The 12399-nt window shown below is 54.8% G+C and overlaps 1 protein-coding gene across 1 annotated transcript; it reads right to left on the reverse strand.

Annotated features, from left to right (window-relative positions):
- Window positions 1–688: 688 nt before the first annotated feature.
- On the reverse strand, window positions 689–7864 carry ZP3 (zona pellucida glycoprotein 3). The gene is made up of 8 exons (XM_065891995.1): window positions 7539–7864; window positions 5426–5544; window positions 4611–4714; window positions 4357–4534; window positions 4143–4260; window positions 1520–1611; window positions 1259–1386; window positions 689–919 (listed from the first exon to the last, which is right to left on the reverse strand). Exons 1-8 carry the CDS (start codon window positions 7845–7847, stop codon window positions 702–704), a joined length of 1266 nt encoding a protein of 421 aa, XP_065748067.1. The 5' UTR covers window positions 7848–7864; the 3' UTR covers window positions 689–701.
- Between the last annotated feature and the right edge of the window lie 4535 nt (window positions 7865–12399).

Consider the following 12399-nt stretch of genomic DNA (forward strand, 5'->3'; position numbering starts at 1 on the left):
GGACGTCATGGCCCTCAACAGCGGGAGCATGGCCACCTCCCCTGGAGAGGGGCCACAAGCTTCCTGGGCACCACCGGGGCACCATTCCCTTGCTAAGCATTCCCAGAGGCTGTGGCCAGGGCCTGGGGGAGCACGGCAGCTTCTTGCGGGGGAGTGATGAAAGTGGGGGAGGCCAAGAGGCAGCTCCCCTCGGTCACAGGAAGCCCTGAAGCATCCGCAGCTGGTGACTTGGCCATGACACTCATCCCCCAGAAGGGCTCCCCTACAGCAACTTCAGGTCCCAGGTGACCACTGCCCTAGACCATCAGGCTTCTAGCACGTGGACATGTGGCTTCGTGCCTGCTGCCATTAGGGAAGGCGACTACAGGTCCTTTCCTCCCTGTCCCCAGCCCTGGCATCAGATCCATAGGGCCCAGAGCCAGGACCCTCTGGCCCCCTAGAAGCGGGGCTGGCAGGGGTCACCCTACTTTAGCCCCCAACACCTCTCATCTTGGCCTCCTTGGAGATGTGGGATTATACCTGCCCTGGGAAGACAAGCCCCATCCGCTCTGATACACAGACTTGCTAAAGACACAATGGCACTTCAATCTCGCTGCTTGCACCCACGACCCTGTTATAGTCCACCCTCCGCCCCTTCACAGCCCCTCCCAATTCACCCCTATCTAGTTACTGTGCCACACCCCAGAGGTCACTTTCTTTTTTTATTGGGAAGCAGACACAGGGCACACGGGGTGGGAAGCAGCCCGACGCTTCCCCATGAAACCCAGGACGATGGTGGCCAGAGTCAGGGACACCACAGTGGCCAGGCCTAAGCCCAGCATCACCGAGGGGGGAGAGGAGGTGGACCCTTCCACACTGTGGTCTCTAGTCTTCCCCAGGAAGATCAGTGGCCCCACTGTGACATCTGCTTCTTCTGTCACTGAAAGACAAGACATCCAAGGGTCACCTTAGTCCGTACACAGGAGTCAGGTTAGGGGTTTGGGGTTGCTCAGTGGGTTCTAGACCAGTAGGTTTAGTTCTAACAGCTGCATTATTCTTCCACACCCCTGATTATGTGTCATGACTCCAGGATGACTACAGAATGGCCCCGGCCGACAGCAGGGTGAATGAAGGCTTGGGGCCTCTCTCACTTAGCCCCGAAATGGCATCCCCCTAGGGGTAAGCAGCCTTAAATGGGGAACAAGTGTCACCCTAGAGTGACATCCAGTGCCCTAGACCGAGGGGAGGGCAATAGACCTGAGGCCCTATGGAAACCTACCATGCCTGCGACTGCGGGGAACAGACTGTCCCTCCAGGTGGCGCAGCCTCCTGGAACTGCCTGATACGCCACAGCTCCCCTTGTTACAGCATCGACAGATATCAACAGGGCCTTCTACCGGGGACCATCTGAGAGGGAAAGACACAAGGGTCAGACGGCTGTGCAGTCTGCAGGAAGAGGTTTGCCGACAGTAGGCACCTTGGGGGAATCAACAGGAGCGTGGCCACTTTGCTACCCCTGTTATGTCCAATCTGGTCTTACCTATTGGAGGACTTGCTGAAGGAACAGGCCTTGCTTATTTGGTCCGGGACTTGGTCAACCGGAGTGACCTTCAGGTGGCAGGTGATATAGATCTGGAAATAAGAGCAGCTGTTACGAGGTGGAGTTCTAGGCAGTGCAGTGACTAGTAAGCCAGTTCTTCTCTAACCCTTAACCCTTGACGGGGAGGGGAAGCCTACTTTAGAGATGGGATAGTGCAGGCTCAGAGGTTAACCCTCCTCAAACGTCAGAGCAAGTCACAAATTGGATTCTAAATCGGCACCATCATCTTTATTCCTCTGGTCTTTCCCCTACTTTTCCAATCACTTAGAATGCCTAAGCCCCGGGGCCCATTAAGTCAGAACCTCAGGGACAGGAAATCAAGTCCACAAGGGCCAAAATCCCACCCGGCCAGCTGGAGTGGGGGGGATTTTGACAAAACCAGAGCTCAGGTCAGCCTGCATCCTTTTGGAAGAGGTCCCCACAGTCAGAGGTCCCCCTTCATACTTCAGGGTCTCAACACACACATGCACACACACCCCAAATCCTGCAAAGAAACCGAGGTGCCACAGCCTTTCCTAAAGCCTACTGCAGAACCACAAGCCTCGGCCGCCACCTAGTGGCCAAGCGTGCCCGCAGGGTAACCGTTTCGGAAACTTGAACCAGCCCGGTTGCACTTCTGGCTGCCTCTGCCTTCCATCTGCACACACACCCCAGCCCCCTCACCAAAGAAGGGCTTCCGGGTCCCTTAGTGTTCCCACTCCAGGAAGGGAACCGCTTTGAGCCTCAGCTTCTTCCCAGAACATATCGCTGATGCTAACTGGGGCCTCAGATCCCAGGGTGGTTCCTCGTTAGCTTTCTCTCTTGTGCCGCAGCTGCGCCATCCGCCAAGCCACCTGCCCACCTTTGAGGGAGAGCCCTCCGAGAGCTCAAGGCTGCCTTCCGTTGATCAGGATCGTCCTCTGATCTTAGTCACCCCCACCCCATCCCTGGAGAGGCAGATGCCCGCTCAAGAGTCACCCATGCTGATGGCCACCACCTGTGTGAAGCCTCATCCCCCTCCTTCCTCATCCCTGGACCACCTGCGAGGTCGATTCCCTACCCTAACCAGCATCTTCTACCCTAGGCCCCCCAGGGTCACCGATCTTGGCACTGGCACCCTTCCCGAGTCTATTTTCTTTTATCCCCAGCCCCATTCAACCCAGGACCCGCCATCAGAAAGCTCCAGGACGTCTCCCAGTAGCTTCAGTTGTGCCCTCCCTTCTATCTGTCTACCACCTGTAGCAGATAACTTCTGTTCTCCAAACAGGACTTCTGGGTATGGTGAGATAGCATCAGCGAAGTCTAAAAATTCACACCGCTCGTCCCTCAATGCCAGCCAGCCACGTAAGCCTCTGGTTTGGCGGTTTGTAAACCTAGCTGCTTATTAGATGCGCCAGGGGGCTTAAATATCTTCTGATGCATTTCTAAATAAAGAGACTAGTGGCTAGGTATGGTGAGATACTAGTGGTAGAACCTAGATGGTAGGTACATAGCTGTTTGCTGTGAAATTCTTTTGGCTTCACTTTTGAAGATTTTAAGAAACTGGAAAAGTTGATGCCAGGCCCCACCTCGATGCCAGGCCCCACCTCAGTTACATGAAAATATATGGGAGGTATCAGTATTTTGATGACCCTTAGGTGGTTAGTACAGAGCCAGAGCTGAAAATCCCTGCTTTAGTCACTAATCCTTCCTGACCAGCTATTCCAAATTTCACATCCTCCCAATCCTATCTCAGGAAACTTGTTTAAAACCTTCTTGATTTTCGTTTGTAAGATTCTACCAGCACTTTCTGGCTAGAGGCCAGTCCTACCTGTGCTTCCTGCCCAGCCATCACGAGTGATCCACGTTTTAGCTCCCTCCCCCCTCTGCCACCCTTAGTGTCAAGTTGAGCTTCCTAGCTTAGTGGTTCTCAAAGGGTGGACCCCAGAGCAGCAGCATCACCAGGACCTGGAAACTTATTAGGAATGCAGATTTCAGGCTCCACTCCAAACCTTCTGAACCAAACCCTGGGCGGGGGGCCCAGTGGTCTCTTTCAACAAGCCCTCCAGGTGATGCTGACGCACTCAGGTTTCAAAAAGTCACAGGTCTAGCCTATGATCAAGTTCGAGAGGCTACCTAGCGTGAAAAGTTCACCCCTGCTTCCCTTGCCCTTCTGGAAAGCCTCCAGGAAGGCTGACACCTGCTCTTATTAAGTCCTTTTACTCAACCCATCTGGGTTCTGGCCCTGCTGACCTTGGTGAGGACAAAGTCAGTGACTTGGTCATCAGACACTGCATGGTTGGTGCTCATCCGATGTGAGCTGTCAGCTAGGTCTCCTGCGCTCCTATTCTCCTAGTTCGTTCTCTTTCCAGGATCCCTGAATTTCTCCATCCTTCATGGATTTTCTACCGGCCTCTTAGGGCCTGTGCCTTCCCAAAGATCTCACTAGAGCCCATGGCTTTTTCTACTTGATAAGTTACTAGGATAGGGCAGAACTATTAAATCAGCGCTTAAGGGGACAGCTAGTGAGTGACCACACCGGCTAGTAAGCCTGGTCAGCCTGACCCCATGAGTTCAGCCTTATTCCAGGCTCTTAAGCCATTACCGTGTTTCTGGAGTCATTGGCAAAGTGGAACACATCCACTGTGAACTGGAGGGTCTCTGGTCTGGGTCTGGGTGCTTTGAAAGCAGATGAGGCATCGGTGAGACCGTCCACGAGACAACTTGAAAGAGAACAAGTGAAACACAGTTAAAGATTGAGGAGGGTGACACAGGTCGTGTTGCACAAGCGTTGCCTAGAGAGGTAAGCCCAGCCTTACCCGTGGAAGTCCACGATGGTGTGATAAGGGGAGGTGTTCCAGTCCGGCGTCAGCGTGGCCACACAGTGGTCCACGAACACTCGCAGGGGCACGTGGCTGCCGGTGTGGACTTGGGCCTGGAGGTGGGCTCTGTCTCCCAGCTGGAAGGTGGGCGTCGTCTTCTCGGTGCTCCAGTTCTCTGCAAGGCACGGCCAGGGTGAGGGTCTGCCAGAGCGCTCCCTGCTGGCTGTCCCCTCCCAACTCTCCTTGCTCACCCTCCATCAGGCGCAGAGAGAAAACCAACTTCTCCTCCGAGAACATCGTGGTCCTGAAGGGCACCCAGGTGGGCAGGATGGCCCAGCTGCTCACGTTGCCCTGCCTGGGAAGAGAACAGCAGCCGTCCACACCTGGCCCGGGGCTCCAGGTCCCTGGGCTGCAGCCCCTACTAGTGATACGCTGCCCTCCTCTGGGGTGTGTACGGTTCTGCCCAGATGTGTCTGCCCTCTGTCCGAGGCCCCCCTCTCCAGGATCTTGTTCTGGGAAGCCCTTCCACACATGCCTCATCCCTTGTTTCCTCGTGGTATCAACACCATCTCCCCTCCCCACTCCCAGATAGGAGGGCAGGGTTCAAGGCCTTCACACTCCGCCCAGCACAGGGCCAGGTGTTGTAGTTATAAACCATTCGCCCTGTCCTCCCACCTCGATGCCCCAGTTCACAGGCACATGCTTCATGCTGGGGCCTCCCCACTCTTGCTCAGCCGCTGCGGGAAAGCCAGAGGGAGGGAGCAGGTTGTGATGGCCAGAGTCAGAGCCTGGCACCCACCCCTGCGCTATTGAAAGACCACTTCTGAGCTCTGAGGGCGCCAGTGGCCGGGCAGCCTCGCAGCTTCCACCAAGAGGCAGCTGTGGCCCGGACCAATTTCAGAGGCTCAGAGCAGAGGCAGCAGGCCCTCCCTTCCCACCAGAACTGAGGGCAGTGACCGCAGCCCAAGCACCTCCCCCTCCTCACAGCTAGATGCTGCCAGGAGGCTGACGTGCCTGCCGAGGGACCTCTGTGCCAGGGGCAGCAACAGGCCCATCCCACACGGACCTGGGGTAGCGGCACTCGATGGGGACCTCCGCGCGGTTAGTCCTCAGGATGGACAGGTTTCCCACAGGGCGGGGGTCATGGAACAGGAAGGTGCTGTACACCAGGGCGTCCTCGGTCACCTGAGGGAAAGGGGAGGGGTTAACTCTCCCAGCATCACCTGCCCTGATGTGCCCGGCCAGGGGCAGGAGGGCCATCCTCTGGTGGTGGAGAGAACACAGGCCCTGGGGTCAAAGCCTGCTCTGCCACTGACAACGTGGGAGAGCCTGGACAGGCACCCCCTTCGCACCTCTTTTCACCCCAAAGTGGTGACACCACCGCAGCGAGTCTGGATCAGCTCCGTGTCATCACCAAGCAGCACCCAATGACCAGAGACATCGGGTGTATGCTCCCTTCTCAGACTGCTGCCCTCACCCCACCCTAATACACACACACACACACACACACACACACACACACACACACACACACACACACCCCACTTCCTTTTCCAGGAGAGGCCTGAGGCCAAGAAAGCCTCCAGGAAGAGGCGAGAAACTTCCAGGAATTTTAACTCACTGCCACAGCAGTTACTACCTAACTCGCCCTCCCTCTTCTGACTTATTCTCAAGCCCATTTCACAGAAGGGGAAGCTGGTTTTTAGCGGTTGCCTGAGGCCGGAAGAGCACAAGCAGGTGCCGCTGGGGCAGTTTGCAGCACCTGCCCCCCGGCCCCGGCCCCCCAGTGAACGGCTGCCTGGCCCTGCCCTCCGCCCGCTCAAACTTCAGGGGAGAATCCTGTCTATCAGCGAGGGCCCCAGGTGGAGTGGCTGCATATACGTGGGACCCAGTGCAAAGTGAAAGCGTGGGGCTCCTTGTTCAAAAGGAAAGAATTTCAGGACAGCAGAGCATCCCTAAACCGAGTGTGGGCCCCAAGAACCGGCACAGGTAGCGTTCCCAGGAAGCCGCCCCGTCCCTGCAGGATTCTCGTCTGGCGAGACCGGGCAACATTGTCCTGGGGACAGGCGTCATCAGGCCGTGCTCCACGGTGGAGTCAGCTGGGGATCTTAAAGCTACTGATGTCTGTCCCCACCTCCATTCCGCTTTAAGGTGGGCTGTGGGAATCAGGAGTTTTAACCACTCCCCAGGTGATTCTAATGCCCCAAGGCTGGGAGTTACTAAATTAGGATTATTCCTTAACTCCTGCGGCCTCCCTATGCTCTCCCCAGGGAAACAAGGCCCAGGAGGCTTCGAGGACAGCCCTGGGCACCACACTGAGACCAGAGCCCCAGAGGAGGACTCCGGGGGCTGATGGTGCTTCAAGGCCAGGTGGGCAGGGGGGCATGACAGAGGGGAGGACAGGCTCTCTGAGCCGGAGCAGAAGTCGGTCCAGGGAATCGTGCACCAGCTGGGCCCGGTCAGGCCCTGCCTTGCTGAAAGGCCCCTCCTCTAGTCTGAGGCTCTGCCCCTCCCCACTCTCCTTGGGAGGCGTCTGGCCCGAATATCACTCAGCTCTCTTCCTGTACGTGCCCCCTACTTGAGACTGCTCCTATGCGACCCACTTTGAGCCTCTTCGACACAGACGAACACGATGCCCTTTGCCCCCTCCCTCAACATCACTTTTAGTTCAAGGCTTCAAAGCCATTAAACATGAATGAGGGATGCCAAAATTCTGCTGTGTTTTTTTTCTGAGATGACTTCCGAGCTTTCTGAGGTGTCAAAGCTCATCTCTTCCATACAAATTTCTAGGGCCCCTCACAAGTGCTGGGCTACCCACAGGGGATCCTATCACACCCTCCTCCCCTGCATCAGCTACATCTCTCCTGGACGCCCTCCAGGGGTTCATAAATCCTCAGGAATCGGAGCGGAGGTGCCCAGTCTGGCCCAAAGGGCACTGCCACCTCTGGACTGCAGCCCACCTCCCCAGCTTAGGCAACTAGAGGCAGGAACTCCCCCGCGTCCCCATGCCACTGAGGCCCAGCTTCAGGCCTCAACTACTCCAGCCACCCGACCCCACAAATGAAAGGAATTCACCCCAGCCCAGCCTGACACCAGCTCTGCATCCACACTCCCCATCACCGGCCCCCTCCCAGGTCATCCCACCGAGGCCGGGGCTGCCGAGGGGGCCCAAGCCTCACCCGCACGCTGTTGCCGCATGCATGCAGCCCAGCCTCAAACCTGACCACGGTATCTGTGTCCAGAGAGAACAGCGGCTCACAGCTGTCAGGGCCCAGGGTAAGGTCTGCAGGCCTGATGAGCTTCCCGGTGCCAAAAAGGTCTTTGCTGACAGTAACCACCAGCTGGTCCTCCTGACACTCCACCATCACGGCGGGTGGCTTCGATGGCATGAGATGTTGGGATTCATCATGCCAGACGGACCGGGGGTTGCACAGCTCCAGACTCCCCCAGAGCAGAAGGCAGACAAAGAGTCTATAGCTCGGCCCCATGGTGCCTACGAAGCCGCTCCCACTGGCAACTCCGGGGCAGGCACCACCCCGCCATCTTATACCCCGGATGATGGTTACTCACACCTGGGCTCCCAGTTGCCTCCCTTCCCCAGCCAATCCAGTGGGCTTAGGCCTCCGCTGCTCAAAGTGGCTCCCGGTCCTGCAGCATCGGCCTCACCTGGGAGTTTGTTAGAAATGCAGACTCTGGGACTTCCCTGGCTGTCCAGTGGTTAGGACCCCACGCTGCCACTGCGGGGGGGACCAGGTTCGATCCCTAGCTGGGGAATGAAGATGCTGCAAGTCGCGTGGCACGCCGCCCCCCTCAAAAAAAGGAAATGCAGACTCTCAGCCACAGCCCAGGATGACTGAGTCACGATCTGATTGTTTGCTATCTCCCCAGGTGATGTGTATTCACATTAAGGTTTGGCAGCCTGGTCAGTCATAACTTCTCACCCCTTCCCTACTCCCACCCCTGGGGGTCCACCCTTTGCAAGGCCTTGCCCTCATTGCCTAGAGAGGGAGCTAAGAGATATCCTGGATTGCCGGGGCGGGGTGGGGGGACCTGGAGAAAGGCCTTGATTGAAGGATGAGGAGAATTTTATCAGAGATGGGAGCCCTTTCAGAGGAGAGAATCGGAGGCATCATTAGGAGACCAGGGTATGTTGGGAGCCGCTGCTTAACTTTATGGGAGGTAGGAGGGAAGGGCGGTTCAGGCAGAGGCAGCTGTGTGAACAAAGGTGTAGATGGGGCACTGGGTGGGCTTGGGGGAAAACCCCAGGAACTCAGAGATGCTGGAGCCTCAGGTCCCCAGGGGGCAAGAGTGGCAGCTTAGGGAGCTGGGGAGGTGGGTGGGGCAGGATCGTGAAGGTGCTGGGCTGAGATGCTGGACTTTGCTCTGGGGGGCGGGGCGGGGAAGGCCACAGAAGGGTACTGAAGCAGATGTGCCATCTGGCGAGCTCTGGCTGGGGAGGGGTAGGACTGGAGACAAGGGTCAGGGGGCTACTGCACCAGTCCTGGCAGAGGAGGTAGAGAAGGACTGACAGACAGGGTCAGCCTGTACTCATGGCCTACTCTGTGCCAGGCCTGGGTGAGACTCCTTCAGGAGGGGAGAAAGAATACAAAAAAATTCACGGCACTGAATTGCCAGGGGCAGAAGTGTGTACTCTCCAGCAAATGCTTGCTTCTAATGTGACTGAACCATACATCTAAGTCGCTTAACTATACTTCCTTGGTGTTTTTTTTTAATACTCTACTTGTGGAAAAATAAATAAATGCAGGGGAGAGACTGCCCGCACCACTTCTGACCTGATCAACACGGGTCGGGGGAGGGGGGAGGAAGCCAGCAGAGAGAAGCAGGTGAGAGGTCAGGCTCCAAGCTCCCCTGAGTGCCCTACCGCAGCAGAAACCCTCCCACCTGGGATTCCTGCCCAGCAGGCCCAGAGGGAGGGAGCCAGCTGTGGCCTGAGGCCCCTGAGGGACAGACAGCCAGAGAGAGGGGAAGGGACCCCTAACAACTTGTTACCCACAGCCGTGGGTTGGTTGTGGTGGGCTGGGGATGAGCCTCCCTGAAGCCTCACATCCGTCGGCCCCTCTCCCTCTCTGCCTTGGAGTTAACCCCGCTTAGAGGACTTCAGGAAAAACAAGACAGAAATTTGTGCGGGGGGGTGGGGGGGGGTGGGGGTGAGGCATGTAATGCTAGGGGGAATCTGGGTGAGGATGGGGGAAAGTCTGGACGCACACGGGGTGGTGGTGAGCATGTGTGTTCCCCTTGTCCAGAAGGAGGACTAGAGACACCTCCATCAGGGAGCATGGCCAGTCCAGCCCCCAGGAACCCAACCCAGACCGGATTCTGGGTCTTTTACATTTTTCTGAGAAGTGCTGCCCCCTGGTGTCTAGAATGCACCAAAGCACGGCCACCAGCTCAGAGCATTTTCCTTAAAATTCTTGAAAGCCCAGATAGTGGTTTCTAAACACTATTCCTCTTTAAAAGCAGGACCCAGCTCTTCTGGGAGAAATGGCTGATTCCAGGGTTAGGGCCAGGAAAGACAGGGTGAATCTGGAACATCTTGTCATGCCAGAAAATGCCCACAAGTGGTTAAGGATCTGCCTGCCAATGCAGGGGACACGGGTTCGATTCCTGGTCTGGGAAGATCCCACATGCCGTGGAGCAACTAAGCACCCCCCGCGAGCCACAGCTACTGAGCCTGTGTGCCACAACTACTGAAGCCCGCATGCCTAGAGCCTGTGCTCCGCTACGAGAAGCCACCGCAGTGAGAAGCCCTCGCACTGCAACGAAGGGTAGCCCCTGCTTGCCGCAACTGGAGAAAGCCCGCGCGCAGCAACGAAGACACAGCACAGCCAAAAATAAAATAAATAAATAAAAAATTTTAAATGCTCGCAAAATGATGAGAACGTGTCAAAAGAACACAGGAGTCAAATTAATGGGGTGGGGGGGTGACTGGCCAAATTGGGGACAACTGTACATCAGAATGAATAAGGACAGTAAGGACTACACATTGAATAAAATAAGAATTCCTGGGCTTCCCTGGTGGCGCAGTGGTTGAGAGTCCGCCTGCCGATGCAGGGGACGCGGGTTCGTGCCCCGGTCCAGGAAGATCCCACGTGCCACAGAGTGGCTGGGCCCGTGAGCCATGGCCACTGAGCCTGCACTTCCGGAGCCTGTGCTCCGCAGCGGGAGAGGCCACAGCAGTGAGTGGCCCACGTACCCCAAAAAAAAAAAAAAAAAGAATTCGTGAGTGTCCATGCTGATGCTAAACACAAACATAAAAACCCACGAATGAGAAAACTTTTCCCATAAAAGGGAAACTTCCTTCCGATACAATGCCAACAAATGATCGTGGACGGAAGATAGATTCAGAAAGTAACCATTTGCAATCATCACAGTACTAATAGATTCAGGCAAGAAGCATTAGAGCCTGTTAAAGATCAGCTGATAGTGGGTAGGGGAAGGATGGATGGGGAGTTTGGGATTAGCAGATGCAAACTATTATATACCCATCAGGACTAAGATCCCGCAAGGCGCACAGCGCGACTAAAAAAAAAATAAGGGTAAACAACAAGGGCCTACTGTGTAGCACAGGGAACTATATTCAGTATTCTATGATAGGGAATTCCCTGGTGGCCTAATGGTGAGGACTCCGCCTTTTTACCGCTGAAGGCCGGGGTTCAATCCCTGGTTGGGGAACTAAAATCCTGCAAGCCACACGGCGCAGCCAAAGTTAACTCTTCTAAAACGTTCGCTATCACCTATTAAAAATTAAAAAAATATATATATATATATCCCATGATAAACCAAAAAAATTAGCTGATGCTGTGATGAAGATGTTAGCTAACCCTATAATCATTTTGCAGTATAAAGTCAAATCAACATGCTGTACACCTTAAACTTATACAACGTCTTACGTCAATTATAGATTGATGAAGTTGGGGGAAGCTCTGGAGATGTATGGTGGTGATGGTTACACAACTGTACTGAATGCTATTGAACTGCGCACTTAAAAATGGTTAAAACGGTCAATTTTATGTTATGGGTATTTTACCACAATAACAACAAAGCAAAACTAGTTGATGGAAGTTAGAATACATAGTCTCGAAGTTTCTCCCTAAGGATTCTTTATTAATTACAAAGGGATAAAGGCTTCCCTAGCGGTGCAGTGTTTGGGAATCTGCCTGCCGATGCAGGGGACACGGGTTCGAGCCCTGGTCCGGGAAGATCCCACATGCCGCGAAGCAACTAAGTCCGTGCGCCACAACTACTGAGCTTTCACTGTAGAGTCCGTGAGCCACAACTACTGAACCCACGTGCCACAACTACTGAAGCCTGCACGCCTACAGCCTGTGCTCCACAACAGGAAGCCTGTGCACCGCAACGGGGAGTAGCTCCCGCTCGCCGCAACCAGAGAAAGCCCACATGCAGCAACGAAGACCCAACACAGCCAAGAATAAATAAAGAAAATTAATTATTTTTTTAATTACAGGGCTTCCCTGGTGGCGCAGTGGTTGAGCGTCCGCCTGCCGATGCAGGGGATGCGGGTTCGTACCCTAGTCCGGGAAGATCCCACATGCCGCGGAGCGGCTGGGCCCGTGAGCCATGGCCGCTGAGCCTGCGCGTTGGAGCCTATGCTCCGCAACGGGAGAGGCCACAACAGTGAGTGGTCCGCGTACCACAAAAAAAAAAAATTACAAAGGAATAAGTGGCTACTTTACAGTGGATAAATCTGGCAAATAGCACTTTAGCCACATTGTCAAAGCTACTAGTTGAATAAACATTATTATTTATTTGGTGGGATAAAAGGACATTACATGCCTCCTGATGTGAGGAGATGATACCCAGGGTTTAGAAAAAAAGTTATGTATGTGTAAATTTGTGTGTGTGTGTGTAACACACATGTATGTGTATGCATGTGTGTGTATATGTGTATGGGTATATATGTACATATACACAAAATTACTTGTGTATACATATTACATGCATATAGAGATAGAAAAAGCATATGTAGCAAAATGTTCATATTTGCTATATCTGGGTAAG

Source organism: Phocoena phocoena, chromosome 15 (assembly GCF_963924675.1).
Source record: "Phocoena phocoena chromosome 15, mPhoPho1.1, whole genome shotgun sequence".
NCBI lineage: Eukaryota > Metazoa > Chordata > Mammalia > Artiodactyla > Phocoenidae > Phocoena > Phocoena phocoena.